The sequence below is a fragment of the Ixodes scapularis genome, unplaced genomic scaffold (assembly GCF_016920785.2).
Source record: "Ixodes scapularis isolate PalLabHiFi unplaced genomic scaffold, ASM1692078v2 PGA_scaffold5__190_contigs__length_132052651, whole genome shotgun sequence".
NCBI classification, from domain to species: Eukaryota; Metazoa; Arthropoda; class Arachnida; order Ixodida; family Ixodidae; genus Ixodes; species Ixodes scapularis.
The window spans coordinates 125,617,127-125,642,687 of record NW_024609880.1 but is presented as its reverse complement, the minus strand read 5'-3'; the positions used below and the strand labels follow the sequence as shown (position 1 = coordinate 125,642,687).

Below are 25,561 nucleotides of genomic sequence, written 5' to 3'. Positions count from 1 at the left end.
TCGGGGTCCCCGGAACAGGCGGCGCCCATGGACTCTAGCGAGACGTCAAGCTGGCTGCCCGGCATGCTTGCGCTTCAGGAGTTGCGCAACTGGCGGCCATCGGCGAAGGGCGGCACGCCGGTCACCAACGAAGAGATGGTGGTGGCCCAGGGCCGCTACCAGCGCTCGGTGACCGCCGCCTGCCTCGGCTCGTGCGCGCTAGGAACCACGCTAGGCTACGCGTCGTCGGCGCTGCCGTCCATCAGCAAGGAGCCCTGGTACAGCGTCCACGCCAGCCGCTGGTTCCTTGACGGCCCGCTGCTCGTCGCCGCGCTCGGAGCCCTCGCGTCGGGTGAGACCGGAAGGACATTTATTTTATATTATCACTTTGTTCAGACAGCATTATTGTCTGCAGCATCAGGGCAAAATACCAGATGGTCTGACGAAGCCTCGATGCCGCTATAAAACAGAAGTAAAACAATTGATCACTGTCGGCCGCCGAAAGTCCGGTACATCGATCTCTGAGAAGGCAGCTGAAGCGACACTACTCCGCCATATGAAGTGCAAAGACCCTCTTCCCTCCGTCTTTTTTGCCAGGGGGAATGCTTCCCTCCGCCACGTCCACTTGTGTCCTTCACGGAGACGTGAGCATGGTCATCACGTGGGTCCGGGCGGCCATTCACACGCTCTGTTGGCTGTTATGTCAATCGCTCAAGGCCCCCGCTGCTGTTCAAGTCCCGTAAGCGGTATTTGAATGATACGAAGGTGCGGCAGAACAGACGGACAGGCAGCAGGCCCACCTTTGGTGTGACGTCAAGTCTGACGAGCACCGAGATCACAAAAAAGCAGAGGAGGCCAGGAGAAAAACCGTGATGTTTGCCTGGTTCATGTCCAAACAGAAGACGAACTGCCAAACTTCAACTTTCACTTCAAATGGCGAAGGATACTTTAGAAGAGCTTAGTGCTTAGAATAGGATGCTTTAGAACGCCTCGCGAGTTCCAAATAATCCTGTTTAGACACCCCTTTAGTTAACTTTCTGTGCGGTGTCTACCGCCGGCTGATTCAATAAAGCGCGAAGAGTGCGCCGCCCTCTTGCGTACTTTTAGTCTGTGGACCTGTTTGTCTGCCCCTCGAGTGCTCGTGGTAAACCTAAGCCCCCCTCCCCCCTGACAGACCGGCCCCCTGTAGCTAAAGGGGTATTCACTTCAGACGGGGAGAAATTCCGCTATTTGCTTCCCGGGATGCGTGTCACATGGTAACAACGTCACGCTTTTACGCCGCGTTGGCCGAGACCTATTAAGGGAATGGAGAAGTTTTTGGTCGGGCTGCACAAACATTGCTCGCGTTGGCATGGGATCTCTGCAATCGGCGGTACTTTGTTGGCGTGTCTGGCAACTTTCCACATTTTGCCCAGCGAGATGCCGGTTGTGGCACCGGGATCGCCTAACTTGCTGTGGTTTGCGCTATTACGCATGTCGTTCGAGGCACCGAGTCTTCGATGTTCATCAATGCCGTCCTCTAAGCCGCTCCTTATATGAGCGGTTTTTGATTGCTTGTCCTTTGTGTTGCATTCCACCATTCAAGAAGCATCTTTCTCTTAGCAGGAAGCAGTTTGTCGTCTTCTGCATGTAACAGCGCTGCCATCATAATCGTGTATCGCCGTTTCATGTGCATTTTTCTACTCTGGTCAGCGCGAACCAAGCCCTGTTGTTTCCAGATTTTGATGTAGGGATTATGTAAAAATAATGAAGAAAAAAATGTAGATCTGACTGTGGGACCGCTAAATGCGTCTGATAACACCCGCTCCCCGCCTTTCGCGTGAATCCTTGAGTCGGGGAGGGAGTCGCGCTGGTTCCGCCGATCACTGACGTCGCGCACATCCCTCCCCCGAAAGCATCCTCCGTGTGAATACCCCTTTACTCCCAGGATTGATTGCTGAAGGCTAAAGTATAATGCAAATCTTCATATAGACTGTATATCAAGAGGAACACGTGTTTGCTACTCGCTTACAGTCTCAAAAGGCCTGCCTACAACTGCCTCGCAATATTCCCCACCCCTGAAGAAAATGTTATGCTACGCCACCGACTCGGAGCGTCGGGGACATCCAGTTGCCACTGTGAGAGCTGGACCATTTATCCGCTTTCACGATACGGACGAATGGTGCTTCGAGTGCACCGCGGTGAAGTATACACACAGTATGGGTCACTGATAATAATAACCCTCCATATACTATATGGCCCCACTGGGCAGAGCAACGTGTCTTTTTCCGCGCACTCTGAGCCGCTTGAAAGTACATGTGACGCAATTGACAATGACGTCCTCGGTGATTGCCCAGGCTTCCTGGTGAGCCAGCTGGGCAACCGGCGCACCCTGCTGGTCTCAGCCGTGGGCTTCGCGGGCGGTGCGCTCATCGTCAACCTGGCCACCAACATGTACACACTATTCCTGGGCAGGGCTGTGGGCGGCTTCTACCTGGGCGTCACGTACAACTGCGCCACCACCTACGTGGCCGAGATCGCCCCGGCCGACAAGAGGACCTGCCTGGCCGGCTTCGTCGAGGTGCGTCCCGTTCGTCCGGAGGCCGCAGCAACGTCACTCTTGCCAGAGTTTGCGGGCGTTTAAGCCATCGGCACTTCAAGATAAATTTGCGGTGTAGTCCTCGGGAAACAAAGGGTCGGGTATAGGGATAAACAACGTTTTCAAACGGGCCGTGTTTGAGATTGCATCCAAGACAACGTTACTATAGGCGGGTGAGCTGGTTGTTGTTCGATACACTAAAACCCGAGACGAAGGCAAAAAAAAAAAAAAAAAAGGAGGACAAACACAACGTCTGGAACACTGCTTTGTGTTCCCCTTTTTTTCCCCCGAATATTCAGTATGGGGTCTCCATAATGACTAAACTTGTTGAAAGCAACGTATGCGTCACCATGCAGTTCCTTTCTTGCAGTTCGGAAATGAATCGAAGTAACTCGGCCCGTAAGTGCCCCGATGTTCCCGATGTTGACGAGCCGCAGTTTCGGACGTTCATTGACATAAGCCAGGGACGAGCGACGGTCGGAACACAGAAGTCTGTTCGGATATAAAGATGTCTGAGCTCAGAATACCAAAATGGTGAAATGACGAAACCCGTCCATTCCGAGGGTAAGATGTCGGAAAGAGATTGTTCTCACTCCGGTTGCTGTTGTCTTGGTGGTGCTTGAGCGGGTCTGGTCTCAGGGTTTTCCGCGTGTCCCGGTACGTGCACCATGGTCAGTCTCTCTCTTTGGGATGCCCGAATGCTTCCTTGACAGGCGTACCCCGTGGGCGGTCCCCACAGGTTGCCTCGGGCGGCGGCCTCCTGCTGGCCTACTCGGCGGGCAGCTACCTGGACTGGGAGCACCTGGCCAGCTTGTGCGCGTTGCCTCCGCTGCTGCTCGTCTACCTGTCTAGCTACGTGCTGGAGAGTCCCTACTGGCTGCTTCGAAGGGGTAGGCAGCGCGAGGCCGGCATCGCCGCCAACAGGCTGTACGGTTTCCAGATCCCCACCGAGATCAAGCACCTGTGCATCGACGGGTCCCTCGGGGTGATCAGTGGCGGGCACCAAGGCTGGCACGCCAGGTGAGGCTGCGCTCAGCCTTCTCACTGCGCCAAGGTATTCAACAGATATGACAACTAAGTGGTTAATCGACGCAATTATAGTTTGTTTGGCACTGGTAAGTTTTGTCCTGAATAGTCTTTGCAAGACCCGGAGCAAATATAAGTATCGCGACTCAGCCATTTTCACATTTTTTTTTAGGTCCCTATCTCAAGAAAGACAACACGTTCCACAATACACTATAACGAAGATGGTCATTTACGTCGTGGTACCTCTCCCACTTAAATGTAAACATTTCAGCGGAACTTTTTCTTACCTCTCCCACTCCATACTGATTTCTAGCGTGCCACTTATCACAAGAAGCTACTCGCAGCTCCAGTAAAGTACATGTCTTAAGGGTCCAAGGTGTCCAAGCTGCTCAGTGACAATCACGCGCTGAACCGCTCTCGAGCAAGATAAAACATCGCGCGACGGCTCATGTGACTTTGTTAAATGAGGACACGAACCACTAACGTTGTACTCGCCACGTTCTTTGGTACGGTATACGCTCCGCCCTCCCCCGCAAAGAAGGCGTCGGGAATAAGTGGCTGCGCGGTGAAGCGCGCCTGGATGCCGAGGATGAAACCAAAACTAAATTTGGCCTTTGTGTTTATACAGCGAAAGATCGATCTTCCTTTGAGGTGCGGCTTCACACTAAAGTCACTAAATCCCGAGAAAATAGCGCCATTGCCTTCTTCGCCTGCTAGCCGGACACAAGCAGACGACCAAACCTTGCTGGATGATTATCTGAGAAAGAAAATTTTATTTACATATCTACAAATTCAGCAACGCTAGGCCACACCTACTAACTTTACATCCTACTTAATGAGACAGGGTAGTGGGGCGCACGCAAACCCTGTTGCCACTCACGAAAAAAAAAAAAAAAATTAGAGTGTTAACGTTTGAGGAATTTCTTTTATCCAGAGTCCACAGTTGGTTCTCAAGGTGGTCGGCCATCTTTTCTCGTAGCGTTCGCAGCGTTGGAAACATTGGCCTAAAATGCTACATTCCCGCAAGACTCAGTGGGCTAGGATCACGATGAATTTGGCGAAACGACTACGTACACGCGTTTGGGAGCGGAAGCAGGTCGCAAACATCTGTGACACCAGTGCCCCAAAAGTGCGCGCGACTACATATGTGTCGAATGCATGCTGATTTCTCTATGGGGACGCGTAAAGTCACTGAATCGATTCCCGGAAAAGCACCGCCATTGCCTTCCCTACCTGCTAGCCGGACACAAACAGATATCACTCTTAGAAAAAAGGGTATGGATATTCCTCCCTCAGGGGATGAACGGTCTTGTAACCTATACTAACCTACAGACGACCAAAACCTCGCAAGGCGCCTACGTTGCCATGGAAATCGCCATTTTGGTCGATTCAAATCTTCGAAGCTTCCAATGGGTCGTTCTAAACCAGACGTGCCAAGATCACCATGGAGTATCATCGTACTGGAAGCGTTCCTCGCCAATATAAGCGTCTTTGGCTCTGTGTATGCAATCAGGTTATCAAGCATGCCCAACTCCACGGATCTCTCACAATTATATTGTTCTTCTTGTGTATTTTAAAACAGTAAACTTATTTTTCAGTTCCTCCGAGCACCGACACAGCATGTGGTGGTGGTACGAACATGTACGCTACTTTTGCCGGTTTCTGGATAGCAAAACCTCGGTATATAACAAACGTCTTCATAAAGCTACCCGTCACCAGCGAAATTAGATCGGCTCACCAAGAACGAAGGGGGCAAGGAGAAATGGCTCATTTCATGGACCAACATGGCGACCATACGGGAAGCTTGGCCTTATGTTCTCAGGATCCTTGACTTCAGGGACGCGCAGGGCAACCGTCAGTCGCGGCGACTCACGTGCCAACCTGTCCCTGGTGGGGTAGAACATTCCACCCATACCCTTAGCCGATGTCGGCAACTTGCCGTACATGTTCTCCCAGGACACCCGGAAGCTCTGAGCTTGGTTTCGGGTAGAAGCGTCAGCCACGCAAAGGGCTTCGCACCGGCGACGCCGCTCTCTCTTGGACACTGACGTCGGGCAACGCCTCCGCTACCTGGCGTTGCATTGCGGCAACCATGGCGTAGTACGGCAAATGAATCTCTGCCGCCGGACACAAGTTTCCTAGCCCTCGAGGGACAAGGACCCGGCGTTGCCCGCGAAGATATCTTTGACCTCTAAAAAGCTATCAGAATAGCGTAAAAACAACGACACGTCATCCGCATAAGCGGACACAAATACCGTGCCTAGACCAGGGATAGGAAACCGCGAAAAATTTTGCTTTTGTGGATCCTTCACGCTTTTTGGTGCCTACCTAGGTCCAGGTGGGCCACAAAAAGCATGGGGGACAACGGGTAGCCGTGTTCTACCCCTCTAATAACTAAAAAGCTCGCCGTCAGATGCTTATTAACAACGAGCTCGCTGAACATGTCTTTATAAAAGTTTTCAAGAAGTCGAATGAATAATCGAAGAAAACCAAAGGGCAGTCGAACCACCGTATAGATAATTCTGCTCGGCTTGATCAAGAGCTTTCACTTGGGCAAGGGAAACAAAGGCTCCTTTTAACTGACCTGAGGCTGCGTACGCGAACAAATTACTTGTCAACGACAAAGCAAGGATGCTACGTCCAGAAAGGTCTCGAAGAAACGTTTTTTTCTTTCTTTACACATTTGTTATTTTCCCGACTTACCGGGAGGGGGCAGACTTAAAGATCTGACAAGGCCTCTGTTCCCTTTACAGTTCTTAAGTATAGCAATGCACATATTTTTGTACAAGAAACAACAACAAAACATCCTCACACTTTAGAGAAGTATGTACAACTCTACATCAACTATGCAGTGGAAAAAATGTACATAACACTCAGAGATGTTTTAACACAAGCCTAAAATCTTAGAGTCTCTAACATTGGAAATACGGTATGCGGAAAGAAAGATATATTGTGACGAAAACAGATCGTTGCGTTTCTTATGACGGTTTACTGACACGGGCCCCAACGAAGGTCGGCGATAATGATGAAGATGAATGGAAGACGCGTCCGTTTGGTTCGTCACAATATAATTGATAGGACTTATGAAAGGCACATAAATAATAAATATTAAAAAAGCAATGTCACTGCTCACCAAAAGTGTCTTTACATTTTTTATTTTTTTTTATTGGAGAAATTTTAAATAAGTCAATGTTATCTTATTTAGGATTTTTGAGACTAGGGCCTGTTTGCTCGAAAGCGCTAACCGCGGCTAAAGTTAGCCGCAGTACCTAGGATAGGGACTTAAAATCTCAATGATAGATTGGCACGATAGCTATTTGCAATGGTTTCTATAGACGCTTTCGAAGTTGAAGAAAAAAATGCGTTAGCATCGTCTGCGTACATGACAAGTTCCGGGGATTCCATAATAGTTGATATCGGTCACATAAATAATAAATAAAAGGGGTCCCAAGATAGACCCTTGCGGAAGACCGTATTTAGTTATGAGCATGCTAGAAAAATGTTAATATTTACATACTGCAATAGATTTTGGAGGTAACTTTTTTAATAAATCAGGTGCAATCTCAAGTATGCCGTATCGTTGAAGCTTATTATTAGCATGTTTTGTTAAATAGTATCAGAAGTTTTGTTTAAGATCTAGAAATAAGCCTAATGGTTACAGCTTATTTTCAATGTTGTTTATCATATCCTTTATCTCCACAAGAGCCTGCTCCGAAGATCTTAATTATGTAAAGTCATTATTTATTAGATTGGTTTATAGTTCCGTAGAAGATGTATCCTCCTCCCCTGTAAACGGGAGTTACTCTCGGAATCTTCAGTTCGCCAGGAAATATCCCAGCTTTTAAAGTAAGAGTAATAATATACGACAAAATATGACATATACGTTGTGCGACATATTCGACAGGCAAACCTTTTTCAAAGCGTGAGTGCCTGCTGCAGCATTAATTTTTAACGTTATTTATTGACTTTTTTACTTCGTATGGTGTTATTGGTAATGACATTTACGTGTTTGATACGGAAGTCATGGCCTTTGTGACGTGGCGTTGCAAGTTATTTTTGTGTGTTACAGCTATGAGCCAACGTCTACGAAATGCATATTCATCGAATTTGATAGTTCCTGGCCGTTCACGTTTCAGCCATCAGCAGTCACACTTTGTGTTCCTTGAATACGGGTTTTAGAGCGCAGCTCTTAGGCGCCCGTTTCCGGCTTGAGCGGCGTCGGCATCGGCGTCGGCGTCAGCGTGACCGTAAGGTCCCGTTACCCCCCAGGTCACGTGACCCGCAAGGTCACGTAAGGTCACGTGACCCCCCAAGGTCACTTAGGGAAGAGGGGTATACCCTCACCTCAGTAAACTTCCCTCTTCCTCCTGAAGGGCTGCGCTCCGATTCGGCGTTACAGGGAGTTGTAAACGGCTTTCATTTTTTTATCGGTGATTGTTTTTCCAGTTTCCCATACCCTTCGTAGGTGGCTCTTGAAAATAGGTTCTGTTAATACTCAGATTTCGCTTTCTTAAGATCGAAGGTTATTTTGTTTCTAAATTTCTTAAATTGGGTGAGTAGATTTCTACTCACTTGTATGAGCGGGATCGCACCGTCATAACAAAGCTTAAATTTGTGCAAAAAGCTATTATTCGCAAGATTAGGGTCCTCTAGGACGACGTCGTCCTCAACGTCGTCCTAGAGGTCGTTCTTAAAGTTGTTCAAGAGGTTATCCTAGACGTCGTCTTGAGGTTGTCCTAGAGGTCGTTCTTAAAGTTGTTCAAGAGGTTATCCTAGACGTCGTCTTGAGGTTGTCCTAGAGGTCGTCCTTGAGATCACCCTAAAGGCTGTCCTAGACGTCGTCCTAGACTTCTTCCTTGAGGTCGTTCTAGAGGTCTTCCTCGAGATCACCCTAAAAGTCAATCCAGACGTCGTCCTCCAAGTCGTCCTAGCAAGCAGATGAACCCGCGCCGCACATGCACGGAACGGCAGTACGCACGCATTCGCATTTGCGCCCAAGGTACGGAGCAGTCATCGGTTTGAGTTGAGCCAAATGGTACATGGTCAATGATGGTAGTGAAACAGCTTGAACACTAAACGATTACGCAAAGACAGAAAATTAAACGATTATACAGAGACAAAGCAATCACCCATTTTCGAAGTGGCGGGCTGCAGTCGCGCTGATGTTAATGATTGCATCGTAAACCAATCATAAAATGTAGTGTTTACTCAAAATTTGCGTCGTCGTATTCACAGTGAGCTGCGTCGTGAATCTCATAACGAATGCTATCGCAACTCATAGACAACGAACAGTCGTGGTTTCTGCCTTCAGTTTTTCTTGGTTATCTTCTTGGTTGCCAAAAAAACAAGTGCAAGTAGAAACGGCCAAGGATTCCACGCTACAGGTCTTGATCAAGTATTTCGAGATCGGATGGCCAGCCAAAAGACTGCTGGCCTAGAAGTTGATACCCTCCTATCAGCTTTGGGAGAAATTTTTCGTCGTGAACAGTTTAAGCGCCGTTAACACACTTGCAACTGAGTAGGACGGAGAGAGACGAGACTGGGTTTTAAGCCTGCTCAGTAGCAGCGCATCCCTCCTCCGCCGTCGTAAGAGGCTCAAAAACAGGTCTTGTCTCTTTCAGTATTAAACGGTTGCAAGTGCGTGCCGGAGTCGTTGACCTTGGACATGTTTGTTTCACACACGAGGTGCACCTAGGCTTGTTAAAAACAAAATGGAGACTTCGAGGCAAGTTTTGGTCGCCTCGGATGGACAGACAGGTGGAGCGTACGGTGAAAATCTGTCACGTGTGTCAATGAGCTGACAACTCAGCAAAGCCTGCCGTGGCGCCACTACGTCCGGTCGCCTTCCCGGAAAAGCCCTGGCAGAAGCTGGCGATGGACGTCGTCGGTGTCACCGCCCACTGCAAGTCCCAAGTTTGTCATCACCCTTGTGGATCACCATTCAAAATGGCCGCAGGCAGGCTTTGCAAATACGATTACGTCACAAGCAGTGATAGAATAATTGCGGTGCGTTTTCAGTAGAGATGGCTCTCCGGAAAAACTCGTGACGGACAACGGCTCACAGTCGAAGTTTCAATTTTTCGAAGACTTTCTGAGGGAAAGAAGCATGAATCACTTTGTCTTATCAGTGTATTATTCGCAGGCCAATGGGTTGGTCGAAAATTTCAACCGGAGTTTGAAGGATTTTACTCAAGTTTCAGTGCTGGAGGAACGGTCGTTGAAAGAAGCAATCGTGGACTACATGAATGTATATAGATCTACCCCGCACTCAATCACAGAAGTGTCCCCTGCTCAGTTACTTCACGGACGCCAGCCGACCCGCTTTGCAATATTTGACTTTCCGAAAAAGAACCTTTTCCAGGAGCTATTTTCGGCGATGGAGCAGTTGCGAGCTCGCGTGCACGCCACGCAGGGTGCAATGTAAGCATTCACGGATGTAAAAAGAAGGGCCAAGACTCCGAGGCTCAAGGAGAGAAATTACTTGCGGGTTCGTAAACCCACAAGTGTTGGTAAGGGAGAGCTTTCCTCCTCCCAGCCACTGAAGATAAAGAAACAGCTGGGGCCAGGCACTTTCCTACTGGAAGACGGTCTTTAAGCTAGTGGATGTTCCCGATGAGTGCATAAAAGGAAAAAGACAACAGCCGCTACTTTTGCTGCCCATTTCTTGAGATCAATCTCCCAGCCATCTCTGAAAACCAAAGCGCAGACCCTGTTGAAGACCATCGCCGAGAGGTTTCGGCAACGCCTGAACATATCCAGCAGGACGCGGATTCCGTCGATGAAAGTCGCCTGCAAGCGTTAGCGAGGCCATTACCAACTCCAGAAGGTGCCAGTCCTGTTAGCGGGCGTCGGCCGGAAGATTCTGAAACACCCTCACCGGCTTCAGAGGTAACTATACGAACAGAACCAGCTCACAGGGAACCATCCACAAGAGAGAGACGAGTGCCCGCTCCCGTTTTCAGGACTACTGCCTGTAAATTCGTTTATTCTTAGAATGTAACCTGTAAATTACTTACTTTTTTGTCAAAAGAAAAAGGGTGGGGTGAGAATTTTTTTTTTTTTAATGTTGGCAGCTATGTGCATAATATGACGTCATCGGGGCACTGATTGATTAAAGAAAGAGCTAGGTTTTCGTTCATCGTTCGAACGGACTGGTCGGCCCTTTCTTCGTGTCCTCATGTCACCAGAGTTACTGATGGTGTGGTTCAAGCTCGAAGCAGTCTGTGTTGTCCTGTTGTCGGCACAAAATTCGCTTATCCTTCGAACCAGACAACGAGCGTTGTCCAATTTAATTTGCTGCTGTTCTTGTTGCCTAAAGCTGTCACACCGAGGCAAAATTGTCGCTGTCGTTCATGTTGTGCTGATGTTCCCGCAATGAGATTGGTCTGTGGGGCAACATAGCCAACGACCAACATGTTGCGGTGACGTCGCCGTCGTGTTTCCTCGATGTGATAGGGCGTTAACAGACTCGGCCATCGAACCCCCGGGACAGCCGGCTGAACCGCTGCGCGCTTCTCTCCCGCAGGAAGATCGCCGTCTGCGTGTCGCTCCAAGCGCTGCACAACCTGTCGTGCGCGCAGCTGCTGCTGCTGCGCAACGTGCAGGTGCTGGCCCCGCTGGCCTCGGACTTTTCGCCGCACATGGGCGCCATCGGCATGGCCTCGCTGCACCTGGGCGTCTCATCGGTGGCTGCCGGCCTGACGCGGCAGCTAGGCAGGCGACCGCTGCTGCTCGTGTCCGCCTTCGTGGTAGCCTTCAGCTTGAGCGTCTTCAAGCCCCTGGACCAGGGGGTGCCCGAGGCGTGGCCGCCCGAGCCGGGCTCCGAGCCGAGCTCCAAGCCGGGCTCGGAGCACGGCTCCGAGAAGGCCGCCCTGGTGGCGCTCTGCTCGCTCGTGGTGGGCCACTCGCTGGGCCTGGGCCACGTGCCCTCCCTGGTCATGGGCGAGCTGGTACCCGGCCGGATGCGCTACTCGTGCTCGGCCTGCGTGTCCGCCTTTCGCTGGCTGCTGGGCTTCCTCATCCTTCACTTCGACGTGCACTTCGTGAGCCTCGTCCGCTACAGGAACTCCTTCCTGGCCCTCAGCCTGGCCGCCTTCCTGCTTGCCTGCGCCGTGGCCGTCTACCTACCAGAGACTGAGGGCCGCTCCCTGGCCGACATCGAGAAGGACGACTGAGGCGTCCTTCCCGAACCCCTTCGGCAGACGCTCCTATTATCCCCGCTTCGTGCTAGATTTTTGTGGGCAACAAATGGGAACACCGCGGTGCAAAAATGATATACTTCATCCACGCTGGCTCCGCAGCGTGGTTTTTTATACGCGGGAAATAAACCGTGTTTTCTTAATAAATAAAATATTCATCGTTCCAGATGCTTTTTTATTCCCTGGTTTAAGATAGGTTTCACTTTTTCCTTTTATTTCGCCCCTTGTCGACACACCCAGCGGCGCGTGCATTGGCTGACGGAAACCTCGCCTCAGGACGTCTGGCGAAGAGGAGCCTATCAGCCCTTCGACTCCACGCAAACATCTGCCGGATAATCACGAACCCGCACTGGCAAAGAACGTCACGCTGCTGAGTGTGACGCTTCATAATCTTATGTAAAACAGAAACTTGATCTGACTCTGGCCCTTTTTCGCCATTCGTTGACCCAAATTGACGATCGTTTTTTCGAGTCCTGTCACCTGTGTGCCGACACCAGATGATTGAAAAGCATTTACGCGTCCCAGGTTTATTGGAATGTCCCGCTCTCAAGACTATCCCTACCACGCGTGCATAATTCGCGTTTCCTAATGTACTTCCTTCCCACTTATGACCGAAAAAGAAAGACTAATTTCAAAACAGGCAGCGCCTCATCGCGGCCTAATGCCACGTTATGCACTGTGGGAATCAGTGGGCAGCAAAATCCATGGGCGCTCCGCTCCTGGCCCACGGGTTCCCAGAATGCAACGCGCGTGGTGACGGATTTATGGAAGAAGTCTATTCCTTACACTCCGTCTGGGTACCAAAAATACTAGCAGCGACGCGTATGTCACGTAAGATCCCGGATTTCAACACTCGCGCGGAATTAGCTTCTCGCCTCTCTATGTCAACCAGGCCGACAGAAACGTCTGCATAGTTGAATTCAGAAAACAACGAAAAAGCTGACTTTTATAAAAACGTAAACTTAGCGTTCTGTTTTTTGGGGAGTATAAATATCACCAAAATTTTGCCTCGAAACGGCACTAAGCGTAAAAAAAGTGAAGAAAAAAAAAAAGAGACTTTCGGCGGCCTGTTGCCGCCGAACGTCGTTGGTTGGTTGAGCCGTGACGTCATGAAATGACCAGGCGCGATTCTAACCGTCTTTCGCACAACGATCAACTGGCCATCCTTACCTCGTTTCGTCTCTGGTTCGTATAAGCTCCTCGGGATCGCTAATGTGCCTGCCTCTTCCGTAGAATTATGCTCGGAACTGCTAAATCGCTAAATTCGTAAAAAAAAAAATAATAAAAAAATTAAATCTTTGTGTAATGGCATACTGGCGGAGAAAAAAAAAAAAGACTTTTGCAAAGTTTTTTTTTCTTGCCAGTTTAGAAATTTGTTTATCTTCGAGACACTTTTCATAGGAGGGGAGAAAAATCCCAACCACTCCCCAGGCGCCGAACAAGGACAGCACGAGAGAGTGCGCGGAGACGACCGTCGTTCATACGTATGACGTCACGAGAAAGATCCTCAGCTCCAGTCAACGTGTCTGATGGTCTCTAAAAAGAACGGCGGAGGCTTGGCGTAATTACATTCTAAGATCAACACCGTCAAAGTTGACAGTTTGGTATCGTTCTTATTTCCGCCGATAACGCAGAATTTAATAAAAAAATGAAAGCCGTTTACAACTCCCTGTAACACCGAGGCCGTGTTCCAAAATTTACTCGACCTTACTCCAGGGTAAGGGTTTTGTACCCTTGGCGTTCTAAAACCTACCCGCGTCCAGCGTTTTGCAATCTGTGCTGTCACGTGATACGATCCGCCGGAGTACCTCGGATCCATTTGGGTAAGGTTTGGAACACAGCCCGAATTAGAGCGCAGCTCTTGAGGAAGAGGAGGGAAGGGTACTGAGGGGAGGGTATACCCCTCCTCCTCACCTCCTGATCCTGCCTGCTACTCGTCCCTCTGGGCGGCATCGGCGTCGGCGTAACCATGAGGTCACGTGACCCTCGTGACCTCACGGGGGCCACGTGACCTCACAATTACGCCGACGGCGACGGCGACGCCGCTCAAGCTGGAAACGGGCGCCTAAGAGCTGCGCTCTAAAACGTACCTGTCTTTCCTTTGAATTTTCTCGGCCTTTTGAATATGATAAAAGTGTAACCCGACGTGGCAAGCTTAGTACCAGCCGAGTAGCGTTGTCTGCCCTCGGACGAATTTTGGCTTTTGGCAGTTGTTCCCCCATTGGCGGAATAAAATAATTTACTGTTTTCTTTTTGTTTATCTTTTTTCGTTTTTCTACGTAGTTTACCAAAAGCGTCGGAATGGTTGTCTTGCCACAATTAGTCAAACTGGAATTAATTCCGCTCTCATCAACGGAAATCAGAGTGATGTCAGGTTGTCAATGCTAAGTTACACACTGCTAAGTTACAATATGAAGTAAAAAGAATACTTTTTTTTAAATTTTATGCTATAAAACTTGGTGAGGAACTTTTTCAACTCTCCCTAATTTGTTCGTGTTATCGAAAAGTAACTGAAAAGTGACGTCGTTAAAAGTAACTGTAACTGTAACAAGTTACTCTTTTGTTGCGGTAACTGTAACTTACCCAAGACTGTACATAGCGCCCACCAGACATTTCAGAAAGGTACAATAAAAAAAATTACGAGTGAGGGAGATCCCCCTTCACTATTATCGGCCCTCCCACCCTCCCCATCTCTTCGGAACATTTTCTAGAAAACACCCTGTCCTCGACTTTTTTTTTTTTTTTTTTTTCTTGTGCGCGCGCGTGTCTGTATTGGTCGTACCCCCCCCCCCCCCCCCCCCCTTTTCTTCTTCCTTCCACAGTCTTTGGTCGCCAACCCCCGTCGCCCCCTCATCTCTCAAACATTACCGACGTCACTACCCACACCGTCTCTGCAGCGATCCCGGTAGCGTTGTTGACAGCGGCGGAAGATGAGCTTTAATACCGCGCATACCGCGTGCGGCTCCACAATATCACGAAGTTTAATCTTCGCCTCGATGACTGCTTTCCAAAGTTGTCAAACGTCACCTGGTCGGCACCAATAACTTGCACAAGCGACGATTTCGCGTCGAAAAAGTTCAGGGCATTCACAGCCCGCCTGTAGGGCGCGACGTTATCGGTGCAGCCGTTCAATCGGCTGGCCCCACGGTGTTGCTCGCGCGCGCTCCGATGAATCTCGCTACAACTTTGTGCCTAAAGGCCCGTTCACACCCTTGCGACCGAGTACGACCGAGAGAGACCAGACCGGTTTTTAAGCCTCTTGCGATCTCTTAGGACCAGCTCCGCTGCAGCGCATCCGGTCCTAAGAAGTCGCAAATGGCTTAAAAACCGGTCGGGTCTCTCTCGGTTGTACTCGGTCGCAAGAGTGTGAACGGCGCTTAACATTCTCGCTGGAATTTGAGCACCGAGAGCTTGGATGATTGACGTCTCGTCCCGCATGACGTCATGATTGGATGATTGACGAGCTCAGTGACCCTAGACTGGCAACCATTTACTGAAATGAACGTTTTATTCCCACCCATTCGTTACGAGATGTGAAACTAATGAGTGTGGAAGATAATTAAATGGGTTGCTAGTCCAGCTGTGTGTGTCCCCTTTTCTTTCTCCCTTTCTCCGTGTAATTTCCTACGTTCAACTGTCATCTTCCAGAAGCCTGAATCCCCAAGTAGCTCCATATCGAATATGCACGACGCTATCTCTGCAAGCTGAGGAGCACGCGCGAAGCCCCTTTTGTGACGTCATGCTTTCTTTTCTCCTTTTAACTATCTCCCGTTGCCCCGAAGGAACGCGGCTTCAACGCAACTTCGAAGGCGTCTTTTTAGGTAATACGGACATGAAATAGCCTACTTTTTGTTATATTCGTGATGCTTGAAGACGGATTAAAAAGAATTAAGTTTTTTTAACCCCCAAAATTTTCCGCCCGTCCGTCCGTCTGTTCATTTCCCGCTAAACTTATCGAGGAAATGTATATCACGAGACCTACACATGAATTCAGTTTTTCGGCTAAATTTAGCGGGAAAATGTATGTCACGTGACCTGACGTCGCGGGACAAACGGACCAATTCAGTTTTTCCACTAAATTTAGCGGAAATATTAACGTCACGTGACCTACAATAGACCAGTACCGTTTACCCGCAAGACTTGGCGGGAAAGTGGCGCCACTCGACGTCATCAGACGGGGCATGACCTATACATAATGGGGAAATTGATGCCACGTGACCTTTCCGTCAACTCAGTTTCCCCGCTGTATTTAGCGAGAAAATTCAAGCCTTGCGGTCAAATCATCAATTCCGTTTCACCGCTAAATTTAACGGGAAACCGACGTCACGTGACCTGTATATCAATTCAGTCACCCGCTAAATTTAGCGGGAAAATTCACGTCTTGCGACCTAGACACCCATCCAGTTCCCCCGCTAAATTTAGCGGGACAAACCGACATGACGTGACCTGAAGTCACGTGATCTATACAGCCATTCAGTTTCCCGCTAAATTTAGCGGGAAAATATATGCCACGTGATGCACTAATTCCCTATACTGAATTTCATGCATTATAAGAATTAGAAGATAAATGTCGCTGCCCATTTTTCAAGCACGTCACATCCACGTTCTTCCGCAGTTACATGTTGCGGCCTCCCCAGGTGCCTTCAGCGGCTCGCAGATTGCTTTATAGCGGCGAGATATTTCGGTGGCGCCCTCTTATGGTTCCTTCTCGTGACGTCATTACCTTGTGAACAACATGTTTGATGGTGTTTGTAATCAGCATGGTGGAAGCCTGAAATCGAAATTGAAGTTCTTCCATCACTCTTTTTTCGTCCATGAGAAATCCTTTGCTGACGTTATAGACAATTGCAAGCAATGCGCCACAAGTGGTGCCCCATGCATGCAAGCGCGTGCAACGCGCGGGTGAACGTAGCTTTGGCAAGCTCGTAATCGCACGGCCGTGCCTGCTCGAGCAGAGACATGGCGGCGGCCAGTCGCCCAGCTTGCAATCGTCTATAGTCAGCAGTCGGTGAATCGTTGCAGGCCGATCCCAGCGACGCTTGAGTTACAGTTGAGAGTAGCGCGTGTCCCTGTCGTTTGTGTTATTTCCTATCGTCTCTGTCTGTCTGCGCTTTTAAACCTTATACGTACATATACCTACCATTGACCACCTAGTCCAAACCAAAGTTTTATTAAGAAAATATGGTTTGTTGTCCCCACAGCTGAAGCGTACTGCTAGAGGCGTAACTCTTCGATCTCCTGCCCAATATTCCCCCGCACTGACACCAGTCGTGACGTCTCTTCCTGATCTTTTTGGGAAATAGCTAGAGTGCACGAGCACAGCTTTGACAGGCGAGCGGAGATTCCGAAAGCTCCTACTATGGCGTCACGCCCTGGGGAGGAGGGGCTTCAGCGGTACTTCGAAAATGAACTTCTGCAACCTCCGGGCACCAAGTTGAAAAAATTAATCTCGATATTCGTGATCCTGGAGTCCAAATGAATACGATTTAGGTGTTTTCTTTTTTTTTTCTCAAATAGAGAACCGCTCCAGTTTCCCTTTCAGCACACGCAGGTGTACCGTGGTCACGGTAGCCAGCGGTAACGCTCTGCTAAAACTGCCGACTGTCCGGAGCCGTCTTTATACTCATCTAGAAAAATTCGCCGAAATCGCTGCTTTCTACACGCTGATTCTCGACGAAGTGCGTTAACATTTAACGCAGGGGTTTCTACTCCGCAAAGAATGGGAATTCTAACCTAGCCAAAGTTGCGCACACTGCTGTGTTCGGAGAGCCAGTATGTTCTCCCGGGCGTCGGCGGTTTCGTATGCAGCCACCACAGCTTCCTCCGCTCCCGCGGCGCGTCACCGGAGGCGCTCCAGAAGCAGGTTCTATAAAGCCCCTCTATCCTGGCTTTAAGGCTCTAGCTAGAAGAGTATTTTCTTCTTGTAAAAGAGAAAGTGGACGTAGCGATCGACCGAAGGGAAGCGAAAGAGCACGGCGGGAACCGCGCCCCATGCCTCACGGAGCCAGTCCAGTCCAAACCACGACCGTTCAAATGAAAGATGGCTTGATGCTGCAGGGCAAATAATGTCATAATAGGGACATTTAGCAAACCGTTGCCGTGGTCCGCGTACCGCAGTATACCGGAGCCTCTAAAGCATGCTTTTAAGTGCGCGCCCGGGTGATACCGTGACCGCGAGGCGCGCGCTTAAAAGCATGCTTCAAAGGCTCCGATAGTGCTGTACGCGGAGCACGGTAACGGTTCTGCTAAAAGTTTAATGAATGCGTAACGTCCACCCTCTGCTGCTTTCGAGAGAGAAAATAGACAGGGAACTTCCAATGGGCTTACGGGATTTGCCCAAATAAGCCGCCCGTACTGCAAAACTCGCGAGATCGTCAGTGACTAAAAAGGGGCAGATTTATTCAACCGCGTTATTTGGTCCAGCTAGTCTCAGTGATGCACCTCTCGTCCTGCAACGATTTTTCTTGGCTGCACAGATAAGACTCTCTGCTTAACCATCCATAATTACTTTATGACACCATTACGCTGTTTGGGACTCTTAGCCTCAAGGAGTAATACATCCAGCAAAAACCTACAGCTTTTCCCAAAGTCGTTCTTGTTACCCAAGGAAGGGATTGGCCAAGGATCAGTGTGATAGCATTTCTTTGCGCTCTTCAGCTTGCGGGAACTGAAGGGCAGATTTCGAGGCCCCTTTCTTTGCGAGTACATTAAGTCGTCGCAGCGTTACGTGACATTCTGACGTCACGTCATGCTGTCCCCAACGTTATGAGATTACCTAATAACGTTGGCTGTCCTAATCTAATAACGTTGGCTGTCCCCTGACACCACGTGACTACGTGACGAGAGAGTTTACGTGGCGCCATGACGTCAATGTGTCACTGGAGGTCACGTGACGCTACTGTGTCACGTGACATCAAGGTGTTTTACGTGACGTGTTGCTACGATGTCGCGTCACGATGTAGTGAACCTCACGGAAGACCTATAAATACTAGGAATGTAAAGAACCTTCGGCATGATTTCACAGTGAAGTCAGGTGACCTGGCGATGCCTAGCACCCCTGGCTGGTGCCACAACGGGTCACCTGACCCTACCAGCCACGTGACCACGTGTCCCAGCACTGGTCCGACAGTGGCGTCACGTTAAATTTAACCGAGCGTTGTTAGCCCACCAAATTTAGCTGGACATTACCCCTGTAAATCGGTGCGGCGATTTCTTCCGTTTTAATGTACTCTCCATTACAAGATTCACTGTTGCTATCCCACTGATGCTTGGCCCTCCCTGGATCTGTGCCGCAAATCGGGGCCGACAACAGCGAGGAGGAAGAGGATGCAGGCCTCCGGGATTCGAGGAGATGCCCCCGACTGGAATCGTGAAGGCCCGCCCCGTGCCAGCCGCCGGGGCGCCTTCCTGTCTCGCCAGCTCTACTGGAAGCTGGTGCGCTACCTGGACTCGGACCTCGCGGCCGTGCCCCCCGTCGACGAGCTGCTCGAGATGCTCGCCACCTTCGGCACGCATGCACGCAAGGACGAGGCGGCCGTCCAGGTGAGCGCCCCCCTGCCCCCGGCCCTCTGCGGCTCGGAACGGCGCCGGTGTTGGTGGCCAAGACCGCAACCGCATAGTATCGTATGTAGCATTAAAAATTGTCCTTCTAACACACTTTCTTTTTTTCGGGGGGGGGGGGGGGGGGAAGGGGGGGGGGGTATCACTTATAGAGGTATTCACACGAGGGAGAAATCCCGGGGATTTCTCCCTGGCACGCGCATCCCACGGCGAAAACGTTAGGCTTTGTGATGTGCAAAAGCCTCGCGTTTTCATCTCGTGATTCGCGCGTACCGGGGAGAAATCCACGCGATTTCTCCCTCGTGTGAATACCCCGAGCAACGACGTTTCTAAACATTTTGTAATAACAACGTCAACGAAGGATGAATTTCATGACTATCTGTAGTAAGTGTACAACAAAGTCCGAAAGAGAAGCCCACAGAGCGTTCTTTTGTTTTCGCTATGTGGCGGGAGATGGTGAATGTTAAGACGGTTAAAGTAACAGCAAATAACCCCATGACTTTTCCTAAACTTCGTGTTGTATTAATAAAGACCTCCGGCGAAGCAAATTCCGGTCATTCCCTGGTTTGAAAGTTCCGACACGTCATAGACGGAAAACTTAGAACAAGGATTCCGCCTTGAAATCTCCTTACTACTTTTTATAACTTACTGGCCCCAAGTTCGAGCAAAACGTGAAGCGAAATTCGGGATTTTTCGTATAATGTCTAACCGCGGCAATGCATAAAACATTGAGCGCTTTCTCGGGTGGAATTTAATTAGGTAAAGAGCTTCTGGTCGGTGTCATTTTCAGCGTTCGTGCGACGTTGCTCTATTTTCAGAGCTACAAAAACGCGTGTGCTGGAGTGGGGTAAATGTACGCTGAGTAGAGAAATTCTAAACATCTCTATACTTGTCTACAGTTTTCTGTTGCATTTCCGACAAATAGGAGGAATGCGCGTGCTCAGTTTTAATCGGCGTTCATACACCCGCTTTGGTCTTTGACTGCATGCCCACCGAAAGTTGTCCACAAGTGCACGAGAGTATGTATGTTTCGTTTCGCCTTAGCTGAGAGTAGGAGCGAGAGCCTCTGGCTCAACGTGCACCTCTTCTGAACGAACTTTCGCGCAGCAGAAACACTGCAAATACTATAAACGTTTTTTTTTTTTTTTTTAATGGCGTCGCCATCTTGAGAATTGCGGCGCCGACGACGGCGTCTAGAAACTTAAAACTTGAAATACTGGCTGCTTGATGCAGCACAACTATCTGGGTAGGCAACGGTGTGGGTATGGGAGGAACTTGGCTAGACTTGGCTATAGTGGGCTACAATAATTTGACTCCAACTTGTCCGGTTGAATTCAGCTGGCTAATGACAGGCCATCCCCTTGCCTCCTCGAAAGAACGAGAACGATGACGGTGGGGTGTATTGATTGAGTGTCCACAACGAAGGCATATTTGAGCAGTGTAGTGTAGTCTATACAGGTAAGGCTCTCAGCATTTGGTAACTGCATCTTGAGTGGTGGCACCTTGACGTTTTTATACCCTTCACATGCCATGCAGCAATAGTAACACGCAGTGATAACCTAATCGGCGCACCGGGCTGGAATCGGTCCTTTTGCCGCAGACGAATCAGTCGTGTGCATAAATGTGACGATGAGTCTGATACGGAGCCCTCACGATTCACGCTCGTAATTGACTGACTTCCTAAATAAGGATCCTTGTGGGAAATCTGAAGCTGAATAAGATTGCAGCCACACTGGCGCTGCAGCTTCTTGTGCTCATCGCGCACTTTCCACGACTGTTCTTGTGCTTATTAAAATTATACGTGCTACCCGATGACGACGCGGTGATAGGCAGACAACCGTAGATTTTCGGAAGTTGTAATACTGTAAAAAGAAGCACTTGGAACTAACTCGCGCACGACGTCCATTTCTAAGCTTTTTCCCCGATACCCTTGGCGGTTGCATGGCCTGTGTCAGCGGGCAATAAAAACAAAAATTCACCAGGTCGAGGATACGTCAGTTGCGCGCTGGTGTGACGTTACATGCCGAAAAAGGTTATACAGATCTCCAATGTTTCCACAACCCATCAAGCGCGTGGCTTCCCAAAGCTAACACAACACGCGCTTTCTGAAGATGCTGTATGCCAGAAGCGTTTTGCTGCAAGTTGGAACTGTCTTCGCTGCGGTACATCTAGTATTCCACATTTTCGGGGTTTATTTTCGTCGAATTCAGATGGGTTTATTTTTTCCGAAAATTCGAAGTATATAGGAGTTCATTTTTGTTTAATTCCTAAATCTCCGAAATTCCCAGCTTAATTTTGCAGTGTTTCCTATGAAAAAAAAAAAATAATAATAATCTTCGGGTGAAAACGTATGCTAGTTAGAAAAAAAAAAAAAAAACTCGCTTATATTAATATTTTTTTAGCTGGATTCGGTTTTGGTGCCATTGCCATTGACAACAGTAATTTGTCCCACGGCAAAAGTTGCACACATATGTGGCTTCGAAAAACTTCGATACCTTAGAAATAAACTTCTGGGGGTAGTCGCTGGGAAGCAGGCATTCATCCCATCCCATCCTATTATTCCAGGCAACCCCGCGGCCGCGCAATGTGAAGTGCTAAACGATGTAATAGGGAAGTTTCAACTACCCCTCTTTCAAGTTTATGCAATCTCTATGGCCCATAGCTTTCCCCCCACTTCTACGAAAACACAACCTCTCGATCCTCTTAAAACACAAATAGTATGGCCCAAACTGGAAACCAATACCGAGGCTTTTGTCGTGACCCGAAAGCAGATTGACATGTCGTCCTGAACCTTGACGAGTAAACGGTAAAACCCCTTTCGTCAATGAACCGAGATTTTAAAGATAACTGTGGTGGCATTTTCCTGGGACCATTGACCCTGTACGCTGATCAAACTTAATGGTAAAACACCGTCTTTATTTATTTTTTTTTTTTGCATTGGCACATTAAAATTCGGAGTTTATCGGGTAAATCGGAATTGACCAAAATGTTACCGGCAAGTGTTTTTTTTTTTTTTTTCGTTTACGTTCTTTGGCGAAGAGAACACACATAGAACATTTTGCGCCGGAGTCAGGCCGAAGACTGAGCTCTCGTTTATTAAAGATAAAACGAAATAAAAGAAAGACGCCTCGGGCACGGAGCACTCGGGCGGCGCAGGTTACGCGCGAAGCGGGGAACAGATGTTTATCTCTCGGCCTCCGCGCGAACGGTGGTTCCTAGAATTCGAAACTCGCGAGCGTCGGTGCGTCGGCGACTCCATAACATCCCTCTTCCTAAGGGAGCTTCGAAGAAGGGCCGAAACGGTCTGCTCTTTTACGCATCGGTCGTGCCGAGTATGTTTATGGGTGGTGTCGGCACACGTTTCTTCGGGCCTCGGAGTTGTTTCGGGGAACTCCTCGATGCATTGTTTGTCCTCTTGATCGAGGAAAGGAATTAAATGCGTGCGATTTCTTCGGATCTCTTGACCCTCGGACGTTATCCAGTAAGATCGTGGTGTCTGGGCCTTGTTCTGAACAACTCCGGTTCGCTCTAGGTCAGTGACCCAAGCTCGCACTCCAGAGCCGAGTGGATCTAGTTGACGCACTCCGTGTCGCCGCTCGAAGTATTACTTTTGTCGGTTCCTGTTTTCTTGCTCATAGTGATGCAGTTCTTTGGGGTCGGGTAGCTTTGGTTCCAGGAGCTGAGTTGCGATCGGTACGCTTATGCGCATCCTTCTCCCCATTAGAATTGTTCTGCCGGACTGTACCCGTTGGGCAGGGGCGTTGAACGGTAGGTCATGTGTGTCTCGTACGGATCTTCCGTTTTGCTGAGTGATCTCTTTATGATCTTCACCGCAGCTTCCGCCATGTCATGGCTTTGCGCGTAGCGAGGGCTTGATCTGATGTGCGTAGGTAGGTCTTAAGATCCGTGGGTCTGTGAGAACCTTGTGAATGCTGAACCTGTGGTTCCCGCAAACTGAAGACCATTATCGGACAACACGACTTCTGAGATGCCATGGCTCGCAAATATCAATTTGCAGTGCATTATTACGCACGCTGCTGTGAGGCTTTCCAGTCGGGCGATTTTGGGGTAGCGAGAGTAGAAGTCGACGACGACCAGCCACCGTTTTCCGTGAATGAAGAAGAGGTCCATCGCCACTCTCTCCCACGGTCGACTAGGACACTCTGACGGGATGAGTTGAAGCTTTCGGTTCTGGCCAGTTTGAATGCACTTTCCGCAGTTTTTGACCAGGCGCTCGATATGATCGTTTATTCTCGGTCACCACACTGATACCTTTGCCCGTGCTTTGCATTTTCCTATGCTCATGTGTCCTCCATGAAGTTGTTGCAGGATAGGTGGACGGCAGGATATGTGGACGGCAGGATACTGGTACCACTATTCTAGAACCATTCATAAGAAGACTGTTTTGCTCAGCAAGGTGATGGACGGTACTCGTAGTAAGTACTCTTTGAGGTCTGTTTCGATATCTCGACGATTTGGCCAACCCTTATGGCTGTAGCTGGCGAGTCTTTGGCAAACATGGTCTTTTTTCTGTTCTGCCGTTAGCCATTGGAGACTCGTTTGCGTTGCGGGTAGGGACGTCTCTGTGTGTCGAATGAAGCAATCGTTTTCTTCTTGCATCTCTTTGTCTTGCCGCTGTGGAAGAGGGCTTCTTGACAACGAGTCGGCGGCTTGGAGTTCCTCACGCGGAACGTAAACAACTTCGAATGAGTAGCGCATTAATCGCATGCGCAGTCTCTGAAGACGTGGGGTTAGTTCGTCCATTGACTTTGATCCGAACAGAGAAATGAGAAGTTTGTGGTCGGTTTCCAGTACAAAGTGCGTTCCCACGATGTAATCTCGGAATTGTTCGCATGCCCACATGAGGGCCAAACCTTCTTTTTCGATTTGGGCGTACCTGTTCTCTGTTTCGGTGAGTGTCCTCGGTGCATAGGCGATAATGCGATATGATCCTTCTTCCGGTTTTCGACGCAGCGCTGCTCCCAGGCCGTAGGATGACGCATCTGCCGATACAACCTACCGCTTGTTGGCGTCGTAAATTCCGAGAATGCTGGCAGGTTGAAAGGATTTCTTTTCACTTTGCAAAGGCTTTCTGCTGAGGATGATCCCACACGAAGTCCACTTTGGAAATGAGCAGTAGCGATAATGGATGCAGTAGGTCAGACAGGCGTGGCGCGAATCGTCCTAGGTATGTCGCCATACCCATGATGCGCTTGACGTCTTGCTTTAAAGACGTTATGGGCATATGTTTCACTGCGTTAACGATCGTCTCGTCAGGACGGACACCATCGCTGTCTGCTTGATGACCTGGGAACTTGATACTTGTGACTCGAAAGACGCATTTATCCTCGTTAAGCGTGAGTCCTGCTGATGAGAGTCACCTGAGAACTTCTCGCAGACGTTGCTCATGCTGCTTGGACGATCACCCCCATATCAAGACATCGTCTATGAGGCAAAGTACTCCTTCCATTCCTTGGAGAAGTTGTGTAATACGTCTCTGGAAGTGTTCCGGAGCCGACGTGATTCCGAATGGTAGGCGATTAAAACAAATCCTTTCAAACGGAGTGAAGAATGTCGTCAGGAGTCGTGACTTCTCGTCTAAAGGGATCGGCCAGAACCCAGAATTCGCGTCCGGCTTTAATAACATTTTTGCTCCCGCTAGCCTTCCCAGCGTATGCTCCACTGAATGGATGGGGTGATATTCACCTTGAATGTGCTTGTTCAGTTGTGTGAGATCAACACAAATTGGAATTTTGCCAGACGGTTTGGGGATCATGACCATCGACGCGCACCATTCAGTAGGTTCTTCTACTGAAGAGATGACACCCTGCGACTGCATGTCTTCTAGCTCTTTCTGCGTTTCACGATACAGCGAAAGAGGCACTCTTCTCGGTGGAGCGATAGCAAACGGCGTCACGTTTGGTTTCAGCTTGAGAACGTGAGCACCTTCGAGAGATCCCAGTCCTTGAAACAGGTGAGAGAACTCTTTCTTCGGTTCGAAAGCTTTGTTCGCAGTCATGCAGATTTGAGGGCAAAGCCAAAACTTTTCGATAGCTCGCTTACCCAAGAGAGGTGTGCGAAGCTCTTTCACGATGTAACTTTCTTCGGCTGCTTGTTGCCCGCGGCAGTTGAGCTTCATCCAAGCTGATGCCATGACTGTGAGGGGTCGTCCGTCTGGACCATGAAGTCGGCGTTGGGGCTCGGAGAGCTTGTGGCACTT

The 25,561-nt window shown here is 49.3% G+C and overlaps 1 protein-coding gene across 1 annotated transcript; it reads left to right on the top strand.

Annotated features, from left to right (window-relative positions):
- LOC8050430 (solute carrier family 2, facilitated glucose transporter member 8) lies at positions 1–11,877 on the top strand. Its single transcript, XM_029978341.3, has 4 exons — positions 1–331; positions 2,316–2,539; positions 3,297–3,577; positions 11,109–11,877. Exons 1-4 carry the CDS (start codon positions 28–30, stop codon positions 11,755–11,757), a joined length of 1,458 nt encoding a protein of 485 aa, XP_029834201.3. The 5' UTR covers positions 1–27; the 3' UTR covers positions 11,758–11,877.
- Positions 11,878–25,561: the final 13,684 nt, after the last annotated feature.